The sequence below is a fragment of the Sus scrofa genome, chromosome 17, assembly GCF_000003025.6.
Source record: "Sus scrofa isolate TJ Tabasco breed Duroc chromosome 17, Sscrofa11.1, whole genome shotgun sequence".
NCBI classification, from domain to species: domain Eukaryota; kingdom Metazoa; phylum Chordata; class Mammalia; order Artiodactyla; family Suidae; genus Sus; species Sus scrofa.
The window spans coordinates 10,732,964-10,756,044 of NC_010459.5; the positions used below are offsets into that span (position 1 = coordinate 10,732,964).

The following is a 23,081-nucleotide window of genomic DNA, read 5'->3' on the forward strand; positions in this document are numbered from 1 at the left end:
CTGCTGGCACTTAGCAGGTGCTCAGGAAACAGTCCCCCCCCCAACCCCCGTCTGCTGCCTGGTGTGAGAGATTGCAGTCCTGTGTGCAAGGAAGCAAAAGGGAGTCTCCTGCAGCTACCATGCCCACTCAGGGTGGGAGGTGCATCCCCCAAGGCTGACAGCTCAGGGAGGGTCTCTGCCACAGGGTATAGAGATCACTAACCCCTTGTCTGAGGCTGCACCTCGGACTTTTGACCACGGTCCTGCCTCTGGACTAGTCTGCCCCGGGCTTTTCATAGAAAGAGAAGACAGAAAGGCCAGAGGCAAACACAAATTTCCTATTGACACAGCATTAATTCTCCTGTTTAGACAGGTGAGTGTGCTTTCACTCACTTTAGCAAGATTAATGATGTGTGTTTGCCCACAAAAGGTGGCCTAACGAGGTGCTCTGAAGCCTAGCCTTCTGGGTTGGCTGTGGGGAGAGAGGCTGGGGAGCTGCGCAGCAACGTGGGGGAAAAATCAGCTCCCCCTTCACCGCTTTCCACACCAGGGGCTTCCTCCCCTCCCCCGGGAAGAAGCCGGACGAGGGAATTATTGGTTAAAGAATGTGTCTTGCTGAAGGGGCTTTATGACTGACAAGGAGATGTTCTCACCAGACCTGCACCCTGGGGTCTGGAAGTCAGCCCCCACCCCTCTGGAAGAGCCCGTCCCTGTAAGCTCTCTGCCCACCTGTGCGAACTAGGTCACTCCCTATCTGCCCCCAAGGCTGCTCAAAAGTGGGGTCAGTCTCTGGTTCCGTGCTCCCGAGAGTGACAGAGTATTGGAGGGGAGAGGCCAGGGTCTGAGGTGGGACAGGAAGAGAAGCATCAAGACCCCCTAGGATGGGAGTTCCCGTTGTGGCGAAATGGGATCCATGGCATCTTGGGAGCGCTAGGATGCAGATTTGATCCCTGGCTCTGGCACAGTGGGTGTAAGGATCTTGACATTGCAGCGGTTACGGCTTAGGTCACAGCTGCGGCTCGAATCTGATCCCTGGCCTGGGAACTCCATGTGCCACAGGGTAGCCAAAAAGAAAAGAAAAAAAAAAAAAAAAAAAAAAAAGGGAATACCACCAATTTCATATAGGTCAACTCAAAAGAAAATAAGTCATGGCATTTGTTATGCATATAAAAAGGACACACGCACACACACACAACTGCCCAGGATGCCCCAAGGCCTTAGGGCAGGATGTTCCTGGCCTGTGAATGAACTAGTAGCAAGATTGGATTGTAACAGCTTCTGTTTTTTCACTTTGTGGGGTCAGCACAGCTCAGGCAGCCTATAGCTAGACACTTCTCAGCAGAACAGCCCACGGCAGATGACAGTGGAGGTGGCTGGGGTGGGGCACAGAGACGAGGCCATCTCCTCCAGGCCGGCTGGAGTCGGCAGAACCCCCCAGGGAACTCAAGTGTCACCCCCCCAAAAAAAAACCAGGCGCCGTTCTCATCAGGAATGTGACCACGGCTCGAAACTAATAAACACTGGGGATGAGAGGAATGGTCTGATCCCGTCACTCTAGGTCACTAAGGATGGTCCATTCCCATGGAGCCGTTGAGCTGAGAGAGGAGAGCTGGGGAGTAAAGAGCAGAAGTGTGGGAGTTCCCACTGTGATACCGTGGAAAGGAATCCAACTAGTGTCCACGAGGAGGCGGGTTCAGGCCTCACTCAGTGGGTTGGGAATCAGACGTGGCTTGGATCCCTCACTCCTGTGACTGTGGTGTAGGCCGGCAGCTGTAACTCTGATTTGACCCCTAGTCTGGAAACTTCCATATGCCGTGGGTGTGGCCCTAAAAAGAAAAAAGAGAGAGAGAGAGAGGAAGTGTAGGGGGCCAGCTCTCAGAGAAGGAAGCCTGGGACATTCAAACCCAGGGCAGCTCCACCTGTCCATCTGTCCTCATAGCCCCACAGGCTCCCCGGCAGAGCCAACCTATAAGCAAACAACAGGATTAAAAGAAAGAAAAAAATGTTTTATTAATGTTCTTTCAGCTATAAATTGTACAAACCCAACTCAACCAGACTCAAGACAAAAGGGGGGGTCTTGTCTTCTGAAAATTCTAGAGGCAGTTGAGGCCTGGCTGAAACATCACCAGTTTTGTCCCGCTCTCACCCTCCCCCAGATCTCCTGGGCTGGCTCCCTTCCCCCGGCGGGATGGACCAGCACTGAGGCCACAAGGCACTCCAGGTAGAGAGGGAAACAGGCACTCACCCAACAACGTGGCCCTTCGCTCATTGGCTGGGATTGAGAAAAGGGCCCAGCCCTGGACCAATCCGTCAGATGACGAAGAAGGTGGCATTCGCTGATTGGCTTAGGATGGTGTCACTCATCCACACCCAGAGATGGGGGTGGAGTGGGCCCACCCACACTAGTTAATCAAAGGTGACCGGAGGGTTTTTCTGCCTGGAAAGTCAGGGATGTTTTATCCGAGACAGCAAGGATCAGCACCCCGGGAGCCCAAACCACACAAGCGCACTGCACCCCTTTCCTCCTCCTTCACGGGGCGGAAGCTGCCATTCACTAGGCAGCGCACTGTACTCCACAGTTTTCCTGCAGTCAGACTAACGAGTCCTCCGCCTTGGCTGTTTCCACCGTGCATCTGACTGACCCAGGAAAGCCACACCGGAACTTCAAGGCCGACACTGCTTCCTCTGCCGGAACTCTTGGGGAAGAAAACCCAGACCCTTTGCACCTCGGCTTGCACCCTTGCTACCTTCCCTGATTGTGGGACTCTTTCTCACCAGGGCAGGAAGGACAAGCTGTGGGACTCAAGGTGGCTCCCTGAATAAGGACCCAAAGCAAGCAGGAGAGCCAACCCAAGTGGTTTTAAGTTGGGCTTCTGAGATTTGCCAAATTCATCCACTCCCAGTGCCCTGGGCACTTGTTAATCAGACACATTGCAGGAACACACCTGCCCAAGTGAGTTGGAGTATCCCAGAAGGGCCCTGGGAATCTGCATGTCTGACAAGCCTTATTGTTGGGAGAGCTTGGGAAACTGATGAAATGAACTTCTTCTCTGGCTGTGAGATAACTGCTCTGTCCAGGGACAGTGGCCGTGGATTGTGAAGCAGCAAAACCCACACCAAGAAAAATGACGTTTGCTGTGGTCCTGCCTTGGAATGCACCCAATCAGTCCCCCTCCATGAGGGGACCTCACCCAGTCCTTCTGTGTCCTCTTTCAGGTGGCTTTCAAGTCCTCATATACTTGGGAGTTGACATAGCCCTGGACTTAGAGTGGGAAGATAAGAAGTTTTGACCTTGAGTAGGTCTCATTTTCCCTATATGCAAATTGGGGATAAAACCCGATGGCCAGTCTATCAAATTGAAATAATGAGTCAAATGAAAAAATATAAAAGGAAGTGTCTAGAAGGCCACAATATTAGTGTTGAAAATGGGGATCTGGTCACTGCTTTTCTTTTTTGACTGCCCTGCGGCAATGGATTTCCAGGGCCAGGCGTCAGATCTGAACCGAACTTATGACCTAAGCCACAACTGCGGTAACGCTGGATCCTTAACACACTGTGCCAGGCTGGGGATCGAACCTGTGTCCCAGAGCTCCCAAGATGCCGCCAATCCTGTCACGCCCCGGCAGGAACTGCTTTTCATTCAAACTATCAACTCTGAATTTTAGGTGGGAGACACAGTGGTTCTGACGGATGGAAGTGGAGCCTGTTCCTTCTTCTATGTTAAAGGATGTGATGCTTTTCATGAGCTGTGTTACTGTGTGTGGGTCAATTGTGAATTGCACCTGCATTCATGTCTGCTGCCTTTAATTCAGTTCTCTCTTATTCTGAACCACTGCTCTTGTGCGTCCCTCTGTTCTTGGTGAAGCCATTCTCAGAGCACTGAGAGCACGGCCTTCCCTTTCCTCCAGGCAGCCCATCTTCTTCTTCTAGACACTGAGCATCAGGAGGCTTGAGGGCTCATCTTGTGCTTGTGCTCCCAGCAACCAGCACGGCACCAGCTATTGAGTGCATGGAGTTTCATCTATAGCACATAGGATCTTAATTTTCTCTCTCTCTCTCTTTTTTTTTTTTTTTTGTCTTTTGTCCTTTTAGGGCCACACCCATGGCATATGGAAGTTCCCAGGCTAGGGGTCTAATCAGAGCCATTGTTGCCAGCCTACACCAGAGTGACAGCAATGCCGGATTTGAGCCACATCTGCAAACTATACCACAGCTCATGGCAACATCGGATCCTTAACCCACTGAGCGAGGCCAGGGATCGAACCTGCAACCTCATGGTTCCTAGTCAGATTCCTTTCTCAATAGAGTTATCTTACTTTTCACCTCACTAGGCTGGAAAATGCTTTTTTCCGACCCCAGTGCACAGACCTCGACAGTCAGGGAGTGAACTGTTCTAAGTGACCCAATTTTCCAGTGCACATCATTTAGCTGAAGACCACGGACATGGGGTAACCTCCTGACAGCTTGGGGATATAGTCACGAGCACGAACCACAGTGACGGCCTCCAAGACCTAAGCTGGCTTTTCTGTCCCATCACCAACTGCCCCTGGCAGGGCGATGCTTCTGAAATTCCTCTTTCTCCTCTGCTAGCAGTTGCCGCAAGCATTAGTGTATGCCTACACCCTAATGGCAACCCAGAGGAGATTGGGGCATTCCCACCGGGCCAAGGATCGAACCCACATCCTCTTGAATTGAATACTAGTCAGGTTCGTAACCTGCTGAGCCAAAACAGGAATTCCCAAAGATTTTTTTTTAATTTTTTTATTGAGCACTTAATTTGGGCCAGGCTCTGAGCTCTGAGAAAAGGAGGGTTTTCCACACAGTCACATGTCATACCCACCCTCCATCTGTTCACACTGCGGAGTGTGTAATAAACTAAAACAGGGGATCTTGTTAAAATGCAGAGTCGGAGTTAGGAGGGCCGAGGTGGGCCTGAGAATCTGCATTTCCAGCAAGTTCCCAGGTGAGGCTGGAACATGGACCATGTATAAGGGTATCAAGAGTCCAGAGCAGGATGTAGAGACCCAAATACCCTCAGGGGACAGGAAGGGGGTGCACAGCACAGAGCACAGGATGGCAGAAGTGCTGTAGGTAGTGGGGCTCCCCCACGTGACCATGCTTGCCCAGCCTACAGACCAGCTAAAGTTTCCAGGAAAGCACTGTTCTGTCCCAAAGGAACACATCTGCAGGGTCGTGGCTCAGTGGGTTAAGGACCCGATGTTGTCTCTGTGAGGATGTGGGTTCGGTCCCTCGCCTCACTCAGTGGGCTAAAGCGTCCAGCTTTTGTTTTTTGCTTTTTAGGGCCGAACCTGAGGCACATGGAAGTTCCCAGGCTAGGGGTCGAATCAGAGCTGCAGCTGCTGGCCTACACCACAGCCACAGCCACACAGGATCCAAGCCACATAATATCTATAACCTACATCACAGCTCCCAGCAACGCAGGATCCTTAACCCGCTGAGCAAGGCCAGGGATCGAACCCATATCTCACAGAGGCTCTTTGGGTTCTATAACCTGCTGACCACAATGGGAACTCCAAGGGTGCAGTTTTGAGCCAAGCTGAGGGTAGGTCACAGATGTGGCTCGGATCTGGTGTTGCTGTGGCTGTGGCTTAGCCCTTAGTTGCAACACCAATTCCACCCCTCTGCTGCAGACGCAGCCCTAAAAGGAAAAAAAAAAAAAAAAAAAAAAAAAAAAAGAAAGAAAGAAGAGAAAAAGAACCACATCTGCAATCTGACTTCAGCCCTCAGCATCTGGGTTGCCTCCCCGCTCAAGAGTCCAGAACCTCAGGTGTTTAGCAGGTAAATGCACCTGCTCACCAGCAAGTCCTCCCAATCTGCAGGTAGGGGCTGAATTGCCAAGGCTTAGGTTTTCACAGGAATGGGTGATTGTGACTTTTGAACTTGCTGGTCCCACTGTCCACTCTGGCTCTGCTGCTTCCTAGTGAATTTGAGGAGGAAGGAGGGAGTGTGAACACACTGATGTGTGACTACTCACACCGTTTTTACACCTTGTGTGATTCCGTTTCATCTTCTGCTGGGCCTTACAGAGCTGGTTATCAGCCTCACTCTACAGATGATGGAACTGCATTTCAGACAACTTTGTCACAATGACCCAGCAGCTACTTGGTGACATGGAGACTCGAATTCGGGACTGTTTGCCTCCGTAGCCCTCTCGGAATAACACAGCAGATACTGTTGAGTGTCTGTATACGCCAGACATGCTTGTGAGTTCTGATCTTACAGAGACCCCGCAAGGTATGTCTATTATTCCCATCTTACAGATGGATAAACCAAGGCCTGGAGGTTAAATCACACGCACAAGCACCCAGGGTGGTGGGGCCAGCATTTGAGCCCAGCTCTAAGGATCTGGCGTTGCCATGAGCTGTGGTGTAGGTCACAGACGTGGCTCAGATCCCGCATTGCTGTGGCTGTGGTGTGTAGGCCAGCAGCTGCAGCTCTGGAACAATCCCTAGCCTGGGAACTTCCATATGTTGTGTGGCCCTAAAAAGAAAAAAAGAAAAGAAAAAGACAAAGAAAACAATAACAATAATAACAACAAAACTGGATCCTTAACCCACATCTTCACGGACACCGTGTCAGGTTCTTAGCCCCACTGAGGCACAGTGGGAACTCCCCAACCTCCTCTTTGTTGCCATTAGGGCATGATCATTCAGAACCTGCTAACATACTGCCATCCCTACCTTCACCCCCTGCCCACCTCTGCTGGGGACATGTCCTTGGTCCTTCCTACACTGAGAGCCACAAACATGAAGTCTGATGAGGCAGAACCTGTGCCTGCCTCTTGGAGGCGCCTGGGCTGCCGTCAGGGCAAAGCTCCGTGCCCAGGACTGAATTTCTTGCCCCTTGCTCATCCTTGAAAAGTTTGTGATGGGGTAGGAGGGAAGTTGCAAGAAGCATGAATAGCCTAAAAGTAATGTAGCTTATTTCTTTTTTTTTTTCTTTTTTTTTTTTTTTTGTCTTTTGTCTTTTTAGGGCCGCACCTGCGGCACATGGAAGTTCCCAGGCTGAGGATCGAACCGGAGCTACAGCTGCCGGCTTACACTACAGCCACAGAAATGCTGGATCTGAGCCGTGTCTGCGACCTACACCACAGCTCACGGCAAAGCTGGATCCTTAACCCACTGAGTGAGGCCAGTAATCAAACCCACAATCTCATGGTTCCTAGTTGGATTCATTTCCGCTACATCACGAAGGGAACTCATTTCTTTTTTAACTCAGCATATACCAGAAGGCCCCTTGTGACCAGAAATAAAAAAGGGAAGGTTGGTGGGGGGGGTGGTTCCCTGGTGGCCTATTAGTTAAGGATCCAGCGTTGTCACTGCTGTGGCTTGGGTTTGATCCCTGACCTGGAAACTTCTGCATGCTCCGGGCATGGCCAAAATTTTTTTAAAAAAGCAAAAAACAAAAGGCGTGGTGTGTGTGTGTGTGTGTGTGTGTGTGTGTGTGTGTGGTTTCTTTACAATGGATGAAATGAAATAACCCTGAGTTCTCCCCAGCTACACACAAGCACTTACCTATCTGTGCTCACACGCTAACACACGTGTGCTTGAGGGCAGGGGTGAGGTAGGGGGACACAGGGAAGGTTGGAATTCTTGACCCAGAGTTTCCGGTGGCAGGTGTCCCAGAACTTGGAGATTGGAGGAAGTTTTGTTTAGCTCAGCAGATGTTTCCTGGGGAGGGGGGGAATAACTTGCCCTAGGCTTGATTTAATACAAACCCCAAACAATGTGAATCAGATAGGCAAGAATTATAGGGATGATAGGGCCGTTAGGACTGTAATAGGCTTAAAAAGAAAGCAAAGGAGCATGGGTTTTCTGGTCCCTGGCTTCCTCTTCCACATCTGCCTTGTGACTTGGCACCTGGATTATGTTGACAGCTCCTCCAGCCGGCAGGCCTCAAGACTCTCCTCAAATCGCTCAGCAAATCCTTGACCTTGTGTTTTGTCTCTGTGGCTGTGATCAGCAGGTCCTGGGTCCCCCCAGGTAGTTGTTCCACCTGCTGCAGCACAGCTGTGGGGCCTGGCCCAGGACACCCGAGTCAGCTTGTGGCCAGGAGCACACAGAGGAGGTCTTGTTTATTTCCTCCCCACCTTAGACGGAGAGACCTCCAGGGCGCGGCTCATGGCAGAGGGAGGGTTAGAGTTCAAAAGCATCCTTCATCGTGTTATGCCTCCCCCCCCCGCCCCCGCCCTTTCTCTGGGTCCAGTAGGGTTGTGATGAAGAGTGGATGCCTCCATTTCTGAGAGGCCCTCACACCCTCCTTCCCACCTCAGGCTGACTCCACCAGCCAGATTCTCACATCTTGAGGGCCCAAGGGCTCGGACAAGGACTTGGGGCTGCTGCTTCCAGCTCGGAGGCCTTGTAGGTGTTCGAAGAGATGGTTCCTGAAAGCACCTGACCTTCTAGCCTCTGGTTTTACTGCAAAGGCATTGAGGGTTTCCCCTCCCTGTAGACATGAGGGCCTGGGCATCAGCTCGGGAGGCCTTGTCCTACTTCTGAGACTTGATTTAGGTCCTTTCTGGGTCTCTGTTTTCTCATCCATGCAAGGGAGTCAATCCGTACCTCCAGCCTTCCACGTGGGTGGGGCTAGTAGGTGTCTGGTCAGTGTGGGTGTGGCTATTCTCTGTCCCGGGAGTTTTTCCTTCTGGTGTCTAATTCCCAGCAGATAATTTCCCATGCAAGGCTACAAACTCCTGGAGGTCAGGGACCCGGCTAAACTCTAGTTTCTCTACTACGATGTTGCCTGGCATGTCCCAGCAAGACTTCAGCTTGGCCTATGCCTGAGGTTTCCTGACTCCCAGAGCCCTGACCTCCCCTCCACCCCGGGCAGAAGTGCTGCCCTCCAGGAGCCCCACCACCACCGCAGCTGGCACATCCCAAGGCCAATTTCATGGAAGCACATGAGCCAGGGGAGGCTTCTAGGGCTTTTATTTTCACTCTTGATTTTTTTAAAAACCAGTGAAGATACGCAAACACCTGGGCCCTTTGGTGCCGCGTTCCTCTAGGGCCTTGCCCCCCTCCCGCTTCCCCCAGCCCCTCCCCCCTGCTGGGCAGCATCCTGGGCAAAACCGGCTCTGCAGCCAGGCCTCCAGGAAGCCCAGGAAACCCAGGAGGGCCGTGGGTTCCATGCAAGCCTGGGGTGCAGCCCCTACCGGCAGGTCCTCTCCTTCTCTGTGTGGTGACCACATGGGAGGGGCAGGGGTTTCTGAGGGCCCTTCCTGCCCCGAGTCCCTCCCCCGTGGATACTCTCTTCTGCCCCCGTGTCCTGTCCTTGCACCCAGCCTTCTGGCTACAACTCTGCTCTTTGGGGACTTCTAATCTCTTCCTGTCCGGTGGAGTCAGGGAGGAGTGGGGGGAGGGTGGGGTGGGGGGGAAGGAGGGAATCCCTCTGAGGGCAAAGGAGAAAGGATCACAGGCCGGCAGCTCCCTCCAGGAACTTAGTCCTTGAGTTGGGGTTGTCAGGGGTGTTCCTTCTTTGCTGGGACCCACGTCCCCTCCCTGGGAAGGGTTTCCTCCAGCCTGGGTTAAGTTTTTGAATGGATTTTTTTTTTTTCCTTTTAGGGCCGCACCTGCACACATGGAAGTTCCCAGGCTAGGGGCTGAATTGGAGCTGCCAGCAAGTCTGCGACCTACACCACAGCTCAGGGCAATGCGGGATCCTTAACCCGCTGAGCGGGGTCAGGGATGGAACCCGAAACCTCATGGATACTAGTCAGATTCCTAACCCACTGAGCCACAACGGGAACTCCTGGGTTAGGTTTTTGGCTCCCACCCCTCAAGTGGGATCCTTCCTGTGCCAAAGGCCGAGGGGGGCCCCTGGTCAGGCCAGCCCTGCTTCTGCAGTCAGCTCGCAACTGATCTGGCCCCAGCACCCTGGTTCCTGTCTCCCGGAGCAGCAGAGAGGCAGGAGACCCCTGCTGAGCTAACAGCTTCCCTGGGGGAAGCCCCGCACCCCCTTAGCTATCACTGTGGTGTTTCTGGGACCCCACGGCCCGTATGCTGGCTGCAGACCCCTGGTCGTTTCCATCTACATGTGCACCTAGAATCTGTTGAGCTGGCAGGGCCGTGCCTGGGTCCACCGGGATGCAGGAGGGCAGAGGGGGCGCCGGATCTCAGGACAGGTGCACATCTGCGTCTTTGCGCCTCCTCCCTTAGGAGTCCGGCCTCCTTCTCCCCCTCTGCCCCGCCCTCTTCTCCTCCTCCCTGCATCCTCCTCCAGGTCTCCCTCCTCTTCGTCCCCTCCATCCTTCATCCATCCTCCCTCTGTCCTCCATCCATCCTCCCGCTCCGTCCTCCGTCCTCCCGCTCGGTCCTCCAGCCTCCCCTTCAGTCCTCCTGCCCCGCCCCTCCCCCGCCCCCCTCCCTCCTCCGCCGCCACTGCCCCCAGTTAGCGCCTTGCGGGGACGCCGAGGCCGCCCGGCGGGGTCAGACACCGTGCGCGCCCAGGCTGAGCACCGAGAAGGCGGCGCGGTGCTTGCGGAGCAGCAGCCGGATCTTCTCGTCGTCGGAGTCAGGGTCCAGCGGCTTGTTGTACTCGTCGTCCTCATTCTCCGAGGCGGGGCGGTCCCCGCCTGCGCCGCCCGGGGCCCGGGGCGTGGAGGACGAGGGCTCCAGGGCGCTCTTCTTCCGCCACTTGGTCCTCCGGTTCTGGAACCACACCTGGGAAGAGAAGGATTCTGAGCATCGCGCACGCGGCGCACACCGGGCCCCTTTGGGGAGGGTGGCTCTTCTCGGTGGCAAGGACCCGTCATCCTCACTTTTATAATAGAATAAGTGGCTCAGCAATGGAGTTGTCTTATTCACACTACTTTTTTTTTTTTTTTTTTTTTTTTTAAGGAGGCAACAAAAAACAACTAAATGTGAGGGCAGCAGAGCCCTTTCGCTTAGCTGTGACCCTCTCTGCCTGTATCGTCCTCCCCTTTGCCATCTGGGTACTTGGGTGAAAGGGGCTGAAATGCTTTTAACCTCATAGACCTTGACTGAACTTCACGAATAATTTCCCCCCAACTTCAAAAAATCACATATGCTCATTGCTGAGGACAGAAAGTACCCCAGGAAGCAAAGCAATGTGGGAAAGCCTTTCCTCTCCAGTTTAGGGCAAAGGGGGCTGCAGAGGTGGTTGGTTGGCTGCAGGTGCACGGCTCCCTGAGAGTCCAGACCCCCGGTCCTAGCCGCCCCTTTGCTGCCCTCTTCCCTCAAGCCTGCCACCTTGTGGCAGAGATGGGCAGTTCCAGCATAGCTCAGAACTTGCTTTTGCGCCTCCCACCCAAAGGCCCCCACAGGGGAACAGTGAGCCTCAAAGTTGCCAAGGCGGCACCCAGGACCCTGGGGGCAGAAGCCGGTGTATCCATCCAGCTCAGGCCGGAGTTCTGCAGTTTGAGAGGGGCCGCCCTCTCCTAAGCTTGGCCCAGAGCTGGGCACAGACAGAGGCTCCTACATCGTGACATCACTGGCAGGCACCAGAGGAAGGGTGATATTCACTTGAAAGTCTGGTGAACCGAGACTTGTTTTGCTGGTTAACGGAACAAGCCTGAAGCCAGTTCTGATCCGGCCCAGAGGCTCTTGAAATTGAAGTGTCAGCTCTTGAAATTCCTAGCCTCAACATGAAGAGGCAGGAAAGATATGAGGTCAGAAACTTATAATCCAGGTCAGTCTCCCAATGTGCCTTTACCAGCCGGTGACCTCAAGCAAGAGGCTCAGCTGAGACTGTTTCTTCACCTGTGCGATGGGTAATAAGACCCACCTCAAGGTGGCTGTGAGGGTTTCAGTGGGCTCTCAGCATGGTAATTACTACATCTGCTGGGTTAGGTGGGCAAGTGGTACCCAAGCACCAGGACGGCCTCCCACTGAGCTGGCAGCTGCCAGGAGAACCAGGCTGCCTCTGTCCCAGGAAGCAGCTTCTCATCCTGCCAGGTAGACCCCCTTCTCCTCCCGCACAGACTCACCTTGACCTGGGACTCAGTCATCCCCAGTGAGTATGCCAGCCGTGCCCGCTCAGGGCCAGCCAAGTACTTGGTCTGCTCGAAGGTCTTCTCCAGGGCAAAGATCTGGTGTCCTGTGAAGGTGGGCCGGGTGTGCTTTTTCTTGTGGATGCTGTCGCTCAGGGGGTCTGGGGCTGGTGGGAGGAAGAAAGTGTGCGGTAATGGGGGGGTGATGGCGGAGGGGTGCCAGCCCTGCCCTGCCTCCCCCCCACCCCGGGGAAGGCTCACGTACAGAGGAGCCACTGAGGTTGCTGGGGTATCGTGGGACCTCTCACTTAAGCAGCATACCTCTGCCTTGTCTGGGGGGCCCGGGCCCCCCCAAGGGTGCCTGCCCCAGATTTTTAGCTAATTAGGGCCGGAGGTGCTTAGAACTGGTTGTCCCCATGACTTAATGATGTCACTGTGCCCTGAGGGGCAAGGGGACTTTCCTCTGGGTCTCAGAGTCACCAAGACACAGATTTGGCACCTTCTACCAACAATCGAGGCCCTAGGGGCTGGGGATTCCTCCCCTCCCACTTCTTGCTCTGGGATCCCATGTTCCAGGTGTTCCAGGCAAACCAGAACCCCAGGCTTCAAGTTGCTGCTTCTCCCTGTCCCCAGGCCTGGGAGTCATGTGGCTTCAACCCCACTGGAGAGTCTGGACACGGAAGCTCAAGAACTGACCACTCCCCACCCCCAGGCCAGGGCAGCCTCTCAGAAAGGAGCTGGGGGTGGGGGGCGGGGCGGGGGAAGCAGAAGGCCCACGTGCTGGGCCTTGTTCAGGGCAGCCTGACAGTCCCTGTCCTGTGTCCTCACATTGCAGGTGAGGAAACCCGAGCACAGAAAGGGGAGGAGACCTCCCGAGTGTCTGTCACCTTCAGCCCCGTCCCCTTGCATTAATTTAGCCACTGACTCAAGACATTTTCCTGCGTGTGGAGGTGCAGGGGTGTGAAGAGGGGGTTGTGTGTGTGTGTAGGGGGTAGGGGACATGGGGATGAGCGAGAGGGACAGCTTAGAGCCTAAAGCACCCCCAAACCAGGTTATAAAATAGGTGCTGGGAGATGAGGCTTTGGCCCCCATGGGACCGGCCGTGTTTGGGGTTGATGAGGGGTGTGAGGCTTCAGAGCAGTGGGTGGGAGGCAGGGGTGCCTGCAGGCTTTCCTTGGCTGCCCCAAGCCCCCATTATGGGGCGGGGAGCCCTGAGGTGGGAGAGAAATCAAGGCTCCCTCTGCCCCGTCCCCTGATCTGGGTACAGGTATGGCTCCTGCAGCCACTGACATGCTCCCTGCCTCCCAGGTAAGCGTCACCTGCCCATGGATGTCCTGCCACCTCCTCCAGCCCCTGACTGGCATCCTGGGGAGAGTCGGACCAACTCTCTGACAATCACAGCTCAGGGATGGGTGGGGTGCTCCTGGGGATTGGGCGGTGTGGCCACTGCTGTTGATGTAAACCACCAAGAGAGGAAAGAGACCCCCTTGATTGTGTGGGGTTGCAATGGGGCCAGGGTACTTTCTGGTGTCCCCGAGTGCTGCCAGCGCACGAGGAGGCTCTTTAGGGAAGGTGATGCAGTGGTAAGTTCTCCTCACTGGGGACAGCATTTGCCCTCTTGGATGAAGTGGTGACACGGGCTCTGGGTGGGACAAGTAGGGTGATGGGACCTTACATAGGGTGAGGGTGGGCCGTGGGGTCTTACCCAGGCTCTCCAGAAGGGCAGCTGGTAAGGGCCGGGGAGTGGGGATCGAGACACCCATCCAAGCGAAGCCGGGGTGGGACAGGGAGGGGAGAACCCAGTGCTGCCCCAGGTGAAGGGACAGCCCCCGGGGGGCTGTCCGATGGTGGCCAAGGACCCCACCACTCCTGCCCCCTCCTCTGCATACTCACCGTTGCCGCACTGCCGCCCGCCTCGCCAGTCGGGGCCCGCATCCGCCCAGCAGTTCCGGGTCCGGGTGGGGTACTCCGTGGCCGCCTTGGAGAAATTCCCCACCTGGGGGCTGTAGTAGACCCCCTGGGAGCCGAGACCACCAAAGCCGGCCACGTGGGGGTAGCCGGAGAGGAGGCTGCTGTTCGGCGTGGCCACGGGTCTGCTCAGGATGTCTGTGATCCCGTGAGGGGTCCCCGCTGGCAGCTGGGGGCCCAGCCCCGGGGGGCTGAGCTTGTAGAAAGAGTTCTGCACCGAGTACTGGCACACGGGGGCCTTCATCTCCGAGAACTGAGCCAGCGGCGCGTTGTTCAGCAGGAACGGGCCCTGCAGGTTCGACTCCATGGCCCCCCCTCTGATGGGGCCCTGGGGGGGAGGCCGGAAGCCCAACTTCAGGCCCCTAGAGCCTGAGACCCCAAGCCCTGGCCCAGAATCCCATGGCAGCTTCAGAGGGTCAGAGCGGCCCCAGCTTCGGGCTGCCCTCCCTTCCCGGCATCCGGCCCAGCCCTCACCGGGCCGGCACACACGTCAGCCCAGCCCTGGGGAAGTCAGGTGCTCCAGGGGCAGGTGAGAGCACTCCCAGTGCCCCTGCCCTCTGTCCCTGTCCCCAGCCCCGGGGACACAGGGCTCTCCCCACAGGTCTCAGCTCAGGCCCCTGCTCTGCCACGGAATCTGGGGACCCTCCATGAGAAGTTTCAAGTTCAGAGAAGCAACATTCCCTGATAAAGATGGGGCCCATTAGAATACAGACCCCACACTGGCTGAGCGGCCCGAGGCGTGTTGCCATTGGTGGAAAGCCTCGCGGGCTTCACATTGGCTTTTGCTAGACAAATTGCACTTTGAAAAGATTGACTGTAAAGTCGGCCAGTGTGTGTGTGTGTGTGTGTGTGTGTGTGTGTGTGTGTGTGTGTGTGTGAGAGAGAGAGAGAGAGAGAAAGAGAGAGAGAGAGAGAGAGAGAGAGGAGGAGCAAGCTCTGGAGGCTCTGTTCATTCTCAGAGGGTCCACCTGCTCTTGGTACCCCTCAGTGAGCATCTAGGAAAAAGTGGGAGACACTGGGGCAGCTGGAGGTCACAGTTCCTGCAGCTGCTGCCCCTCAGGCAAGGGGCCGGGCTTGGGGGTGGGTGCTGTGCTGAGGCACCCCTTTCTGAGCAGATGCCCCAGCCTCTGGGGGAATGTGCAATCTGAACACGGATGCTTCCTTCCCAATTTCCGTGCTTGGCCGGGTAAGTGGGGAGGCTGGGCTTTGGGGCCCGAGGCCTGGGGTGGGAGCCTGCCAGGCAGATTGGGGCAGGTGGTGGGAGTGGGGCGTCTCTAGGTGTGCTGGCTGTGGGTGCTTCCTAGCTCTGCCTCTGCCACTGGGCAGCCTTTCCCGGTCCCCTCTGTCCTCCCTTCCTCCTCCTCCTCCTCTGAGGACTCATCTGTGCCTCTGCCAAGTTCTGCCTTGCTTGGCACCTGGGTTGGAAATCTCTGATGGCTGAGCTGGCCGTTGATTCAGCAGCGGGTGCCTGTGACAGTCCGGTGGTTGGCGCTCGGTAAATATTGCATGGATGAGACTAGTTGAATTTTAGAACACCCATGTGCCTTTTTTTTTTTTTGTCCTAATGAATTTTTACAACATAAAGGCTCTACAGGGTGGGGGGAGCTCTCTCCCATTTTATAAACAGGAAAAAAAACGTAAATAATTTGGGTTGTTTCTACATGGAGCAGCCTCCTTCCCACAGTTTCTTTTTTCTTTTGCTTCTTCTTCTTCTTTTTTTTTTAATGGCAATCAGCTTGATACTGCTCTCCTTATGCCAAATGGCAGGAAAAACCGTGGCTGCCAGACTGATGGACTTTTGTCCCTCCTCCGCCTGGCAGTCCCAAAGCCCTTTCTGACCAGCCTGTGGTCACCCTTAGGCAGATGGAGACAAGCCTGCTCCTGGGTTTCCAGCAGGAGGCCAAGGGCCTGGGCCTAAGGAAGGGCTTCCCTTTCACAGAGAGCCACACAACTGTTAACAGCTTGGGGTGGAATTGGCCATGCTCCCATGGCACAGATGATATAGGTTAATTCAAGAAGGGCCTCACAAAAGGTTGTGCTGATGCTTTTTCTGGAAATTTGGATTAAAAACTGGATAAGTTTGGATTAAATGTTTTCATCTCTCTCGGAGTTCCTGTCATTGCTCAGTGGTTAACGAATCTGACTAGGAACCATGAGGTTGCAGGTTCAATCCCTGGCCTTGCTCAGTGGGTTAAGGGTCCGGCGTTGCCATGAGCTGTGGTGTAGGTCGCAGCTTGGATCCCGCGTTGCTGTGGCTCTGGTGTAGGCCGGTGGCTATAGCTCCGATTTGACCCCTAGCCTGGGAACCTCCATATGCCACAAGAGCAGCCCAAGAAATGGCAAAAAAGACCAAAAAAAAAAAAAAAAAAAAAGTTTTCATCTGTCTCAACTGGCTGTGCTGCAAAGCTGTCCATCGCAACCATTCGGGAAACTGAATTCCAGTTCCCAGTGTTGTCAGTGGAGTCCATCCAGGCAGGTGTGACTTTCTGGGTGATACTGGTGCACAGCTATGGCTGGTCCCTTGGCCTGGGTGTCTTTTTTTTTTTTTTGCACCATGCAGCATGTGGAAGTTCCCGGGCCAGTGATTGAACCTGAGCCACAGCAGTGACAACACCAGATCCTTAACTGCTAGGCCACCAGGGAACTCCTGTGTGTCTTTTCTGATACTGAGAAACTTCAGAATCAGAGTGAGGACTGGAAGAGCTGCTAGGACTCTGTGACTAAGATTTGCCCCTCCCCCCAGCCCCCACCAACCATGTGGACATAAGAGGAGCAAAAACTTCAGTAAATGATTTGGTTCTTATTTCATACCAAGCACAACAAAGGCATTTATGTTCAGGAACCCCGAGATGACAATCTGGAGAGACATTAGCCATCACTTAATCCCTTCTCCTGTTTGACAGATGGAGAAACTGAGGCCCACTTGGTGACCAGTGTTGCATGGTGTTAGGAGCTCTTTGGGAACAAAGTGATTTTCTTGGAGGTTCTTGAACTCTGAGTGGCACTGAGTTCAGGGGCCAGATGCCTTTACAGGAAGTGCTGGGTGGGGCCGGGGGCAGGTCCCCCTAAGTATGCCCGCTGTGTGCTCAGCCACTATCCTGGTGTTTGTGGTGCCTCCTCAGCCCACCTTGGACTTGCCTCCATTGCGTGGTAGTCATTAGATGGGACGGAAATCCGCTCTACTGTCTGAGGAGTGGACGGTCCTGACTAAGGCCGCCGTCCAGGTTGGGAGACGGTGCAGGCCTTCCCGGGGTGCAGACCTCCCTGTAGACGGATCACCGCCCCCCACCCCCCGACTCCTCCAGCACGCCCTTCCCCCCAACCCACTTCCTAAAGATGAGCCTGGAAGGCGAGATGGAGGCCTGTGCCATAAGTCGGTTTCTTTATTAATTTTGACATTTGTTCAGCTGGTGTAGGGAGAATGGTCTATACATCAGAGTGGGGTGGGGGGTTCCCTCCCGAGAACAGAGCAGGTGGGAGAGAGTCAAAAAAAGAATCATTTTCCATAACAATTTAAAAAATCAGGGTAATTCCAAAACTTCTAAAAAGCGTCTAAGGTGCAGACTGCAGCATTCTCTAGGCAACGTGTGGAGACCCCAAACCCCTCCCGTAACAGCCCCTACTAGCAGCGGACGCAGCATGCCGCCCGGGGCCGAGGGGGCCGGCGGGCCAAGCAGCCATGCCAGGCAGAGCGGGGGCCAAAGCGCAGCGGGGCCGAGGCCGCGGCTCTACAGGGGCTACTGGGTCGGCGGCGGTGGCGGCGGCGGCGGCAGCGGCGGCGCCGGGCGAGGCAGGGACAGATCGCGGCGGGAGGCGGCCCTGCGCCTGTCTTCCTTGGCCTTGACCGAGTCTGGCAGCCGGGGCTGGGCGGAGGGACCGGCCGGCGGAGATGCTCTGCGCGCAGCCCCCTCGGGGCGGGGCGCCCTCTCCCCCGCGCGCCCCTCGGGGAGCTGGGCCCGCCCCGCCCACCCCAGCCGGAACAGGTGGCGGGGCGGGACGGGGTGGGGGGATCCCCTGTGCGCTGGTGCCGGCCTCGGGGGCTGTGACATCGAGGGAGCTTCTGTGCTACTCGGAAGGTTCGGATGTGTTCTGAGGACACCTCGGAAGAGCGGCAGGGAGGAAGGTGACTGCACATCCACAAAACAGTGGCCCTCGGGAGGGCGAGAAGAGCCTGCCAGTCCTCTCCTGGCCTGGGCGGCGCCGCGCGGGGCGCGTTGTGCTGATTCGGGCCTCCCTCTGCTGGGGCGGGAGCGGGGGGGCCTCTGGTGGAACTTTAAGGCTCTTCCCTGATGGCACCGAGGCGAGGAACAGCCGGCCGTTCTGTCTCCTTCCTGCCCTGACGGGGCCCCTGGCCCGGGAGGATCTCAGTCCTGGCCAGGGGAGGCCTCCCGGTGGTCCGCCGCTGTCTCTCCTCCTGCGCTCTCCGCTCCTGGGCGCGTGGTCAGGAGGGGGCCCCTCCGCCGCCTCTCCGCGGGGTGTGCGTGGGGGGGGGTCAGAGGGGCTTGGCCTGCTGGGGGCACTGAGGCTGTGCAGCCCAGCCCCCCCTCCCCCATGCTGGAGGCTGCCTGGGCTTAGAGCACCAAGTTCGCTCTGAGAGACCTCGGGGTGGCCACTGACCTGCGATCCGATGGGGCAGGAACCTCACTAGTTCTCCCTTCCTCTTTTCACCGACAGACGGGCTAAGTAGGTCCTTCTCCCGCAGCCTGGAGAAGTCCTCCAGAGCTGAGCTGTTAGTGCTTTGTACATACTGCTAAAGTGTTTCTATTGGTTTGCATAGTATTTATTGTTTGTCATATACACAAGGCTGATTACTGCAGAGTTTACACTTTGAACACGGACTATGATATAAGTGCTTGAAGATATAGAAAACCTCTTCTCTATTGAACATGCTGGTGCAATCCTGGGACAGCCACCGGCCCTCCCCCAGCTGCAAGACCCTTTCAGATGGGGGCGCCGGCTCCCTTGGAGCCCTACAGCTAAGCCTGGGGGGGTCCTCGCCTCAATTCTTATGTCCCTAACACAAGGAACCCCGAATGCACTCTAAAGGTGATGATTTTCCATTGGAAGATGATTGATACTGAAACTGGCGGAGAGAGAGAGAGACAACATAAAAAAAATTCCAGTTTATCCACAGGAGAGTCTACACAGCTTCAGACGTCACAGTAAAATCTGTGTGTGTATACTAAGTAGAGGGGAGAGGGTGTATGTGCCTGTGCGCGTGTGTGTGTGTGTCCTGATGCCATGTAGAGCGTCCTGGAAGGTTCAGTCCACTGGGGATCGGAAGGGACGGTCATAAATGGTGGGTGGGACGTACGGGTGGGGAAGGCTGGCAGACGAGGACAAGGGATTAAGGGGCTGAATTGGTTCTTGTTCTTTTTGTTTTTTTTTTTTTTTTTTGTTTTTTCCTTTCCAGGAAGCTCACATGGATTTCCTACAGATGAGGTTGAAAAAAAAGTACCCTGTAACACGTCGAAATTGAAATGATTTAAAAAAATATCTCATCCCAGCCACAAAAGAGCCCTTGTTTGCTGTTGCGCTCAGCGCTCTCCTGCGCCCTCGCGTCCCTCTCTCTCTCTCTCTGCTCGGGCGGCTTCATCCTGTCCTGATTCCCAACAGAGCTCCACAGTCCTAGAGGCAGGATTGAGGACTGCAGGTCATGCGTCTACAGTCAGTCCTTCATGCGAGTAGGTGACTAAAGGAAGTCCCTTACAGAGGTCATGCCGTCAGCCTCCGGGGGGACGTGTGTGCTGCTTCCGGGGCCTCCGGGCCAGCTCTCCTCCTGGGTGCGTGGCAGAGTGTGTGGAGTTCAAGGGTTGGGTGTCGACGTGTGATCCTGAGGGACACACAGAGAGAGAAGGCATCACTTAGCGCGGGAAGGTGCAACTCCCAGCAAAAGCCCAGGATCCTGGGTTTTGTGCTGGCTTCTCGGTTGGCCGGGGGGGGGGTGGGGTGGGTGGGGGGGTGCGTCAGGAGAAGCAGCTTCCCCAGGCAAGGCGGGAGCTGAAAGGCGCTGAGCTCAGGCCCCTGACCTTCCAGAAATACCAGCTGTCTGGCTCCCTGACCCAGAGGCTGCTGCTAGCTTCTCACCCAGTGGATAAGTTCCCTGGAAGACGGTGGGTATTTGCACAACCACCTGGTGGGGAGGGGGCTCCCATCAGCAGATGCTAGTACCTAGGTGCGTGCCAGGAGAGGCACCAGGCTAGGCGGCAGTGCCCTGGCTTGTTCAGTTCAGCCAACATGTGTGGCTGTCAGCTGTGAGCCAGCCTGGCGGGGGGGTTGGGGGGGACGAGGACAGAGCAGATGTGGAGCTCACAGACTCAGGGGACCTCGGTGCCTCTTCGGATCTGGTCCACAGGCTCCTACTGTCAGAGGCCTCTGACTCCTTGCCCTGTGCCCCAGAGATGGACCACCTCTGTTGGGGCAAAGGGCTCTTTGAAAACCAGCTGCCTCTTCTCAAGAGAGTGTGTCTCTTAGCCTGGGAGGCAGCAGCTCTGCCTGCAAAGTGAAGTTCAATTCTGCAGCCTGGGATTCCAGCAAGACAGTGCTCCCGCCTCCCCAGTGGGGCCTCGTGGTCCAACCTGGGGTGAAAACACCACTTTCAAGACCAGCCGCCCGGGACTGTCTGCCAGGACTTGCACTCAGAGGGGCTGACAGTCTCCTGGGTGGGGCAGGAAGTAGCTCATGGAAGCATAGCTGTCCCCAGACAGGGAGCTTGTCCTGCACCCCTACAGGTGCCAGGCTTGGGGAGGAAACTGGAAGTGACCCAGGTGAATGCGACCCTGAGTGGGTCTCCAGGGATGGAGGGTGGCGCCAAGTTCCTCATCAGAGTACAAAGCCAGGTCCTTGACTGCTGTGTCTGGAAGGAGCTGCCACCCTGTAGGGGACTCTTCCATCCCTGCCTGATCCCTGTCAGCCAAGCAGCCTCCTCTGGGTCCCCTGAAGCCACATGCCCTGCCCGCTGCTGCTTGCCTGTGTCCCCCCTCCGACCCCCCACTGCCCCACCAAGGACGCCATCCAGTCTCCTCTCGGCTGAAGTTCGACCCACCACCCTCCAGACCTCTCCTGCACGAGGCCTTCCTGAAAACTCGGCTCCCTCTGTCTCTCCCTCCTGTCACTGCCTTGCGTTTCTTGCCATCACAGTGTGGTTGGCAGCATGAACTCTGAAGCTGCCGGATTGCCCAAGTTCGTTTCCTGTCTGCCCGTTTCCTGCTGGGCAGGCCTGGGTCCCGTTTCTGACCCTCTCTGTGACTCGGTTTCCTCCGCTGGGAAACGAGGGCCCTAGTGGGACGCACCTGTTAGACTGTTGTGATGGGTGAGAGCTAGGGGGTCTCTCACGCGCTCAGGACAGTGAGGGGTATCAAACACTGCCAGATCAGCTCTGGAAAGGCTCTGTCAGGGGGTCCTTTTTCTTGTCTGCTTATTTTCCCGCCTGGAGCATAAACACCCTTACCTTTCTGATGGGGTCCCCCCGTGCTGACCCCAGTACTAAGCACGCCTCACACAACACCCTTATAAAACCTTGAGCCTGGGGAAGACCGGCTACGATCTCCCTCCCACTCTTCTGCCTGGACACACAGCGGAGGAGAAAGTTCAAGTTCATCATTCTGGGTAATTGCTCTTTCAGTCTCTGGGTGAGCCGAGACTCCGGGAGGAGGACGGACAGACTGAAGGCAGGGTTGTGGGAATAGAGTGCGGGTCTCTGGCTGCATCCAGTCCTCTGCCGCCATCCTGGGTACCCCCCAAGAAAGGATCCCCCCTTAAAAATGCTTAGAAGATAGCCCCCAGCAGCTCCCAGGGGCTGTTTGGCCGGGTTCTTTTTTCCTTGTGGTACCTCTTGGAGCTGGGCCCTCAGTCCTCACCCCTGCCCAGGGCCTGATTCTCTCTCCTCTTTCCTGAAGCCCAGACTCTGCAGGGGCTGGGGAGTGAGGGTGGACTGTAATGGAAAACAAAAGAGCAGAATAAGGAGTTCCCGCTGTGGTGCAGTGGATTAAGTGTCTGACTGCAGTGGCTTCAGTCACTGCGGAGGTACAGGTTTGATCCCCGGCTGGGTGCAGGGGGTTAAAGGATCTGGCACTGCCACAGAGGCAGCTACGACTTGGATTCCATCCCTGACCCAGGAACTTCCACGTGCTGCAAAGCCAAAACAAAAGAGCAAAGTAAAACATGACCCCTGGCCTTCCCACCTCCTCCTACTAATGTTACTAAGAGATTTATTTTCTTTTTCTTTTCTTTTCTTTTTTTTTAGGTTGTTCCTGCAGCATTTGGAAATTCCTGGGCTAGGGGTTGAATTGGAGCTGCAGCTGCCAGTCTACGCCACAGCCCCGGCAATGCGGGATCCGAGCCACATCTGTGACCTACGTCACATCACAGCTTGTGGCAACGCCGGATCCTTAACCCCCTGAGTGAGGCCAGGGATGGAACCTAAATCCCCACAGAGATAACACTGGGTCCTTAACCCAGTGAGCCACATGGGAACTCCCAGAGATACATTTTCAAATTCACTAAACTTCTCTATTTAGTCAGAGTTAACACAGGTCTGACAACCACAGTGTATGAATGGAAAGTATCTCTTAAAAAGGAAAATTAAAAAAAGCAACAGCCATCTCAGGCCACAGCTTCCCGAGTCCCAGGAGGCAGGGCTGCCATCCAGTGCCCAGCTGCCCTATCCTGTAGCAGCGCTGACACCCTGATTCTTGGACCTACGTACCTGGGCACAGAGCAAAACCCACCAGCTGCTACTGTCGGCTGCACAGGATTAGGCCTGACTAACCAGCAATTTTCCAGCTTCTTAGATACGACCAGAAAGCACCCCTCCCCCACCTGCCAGGCCTCATGCAAAATCCTCCCCAAGGTCAGCAATGATTGTTGGGGCAGGGGGAATTGGAACAGGAGACGAGGATAGGGGTATTCTGCTCTTTTGGGGGTGGGGGTTCCACGGTTCTGAACAAACTGCGGCCATCACTCATCTCATCTTTTAGGTGTAACGTCTAAGCCACAGCACCTCAGGGAGGTTTGGGAAGGAACACCAGAGTTGGTCCTGATAACCTAGTCCTCAAAATGTATCAAGATCCCTCAAGCTTGCTGCAGAATCCTGAGTAACAGAATTTTTTGGTCTTTTTTTTCCTAGGGCTGCACCCGCAGCATATGGAGGTTCCCAGGCTAGGGG

The 23,081-nt window shown here is 55.5% G+C and overlaps 2 protein-coding genes across 2 annotated transcripts in view; both read right to left on the reverse strand.

The window, feature by feature from the left end:
* Nucleotides 10,387-14,633, reverse strand: NKX6-3 (NK6 homeobox 3). The gene is made up of 3 exons (XM_003483884.3): nucleotides 13,841-14,633; nucleotides 11,945-12,114; nucleotides 10,387-10,658 (listed from the first exon to the last, which is right to left on the reverse strand). The coding sequence occupies exons 1-3, from the start codon at nucleotides 14,220-14,222 to the stop codon at nucleotides 10,425-10,427; spliced, it is 786 nt and encodes a 261-aa protein (XP_003483932.1). The 5' UTR covers nucleotides 14,223-14,633; the 3' UTR covers nucleotides 10,387-10,424.
* The window catches only part of ANK1 (ankyrin 1), a 232,872-nt gene continuing 229,085 nt past the window's right edge, over nucleotides 19,295-23,081 (reverse strand). The window contains 1 exon segment of the mRNA XM_021078313.1: nucleotides 19,295-19,748. Within this exon segment, the coding sequence (XP_020933972.1) occupies nucleotides 19,722-19,748 (27 nt within the window). The 3' untranslated portion in view covers nucleotides 19,295-19,721.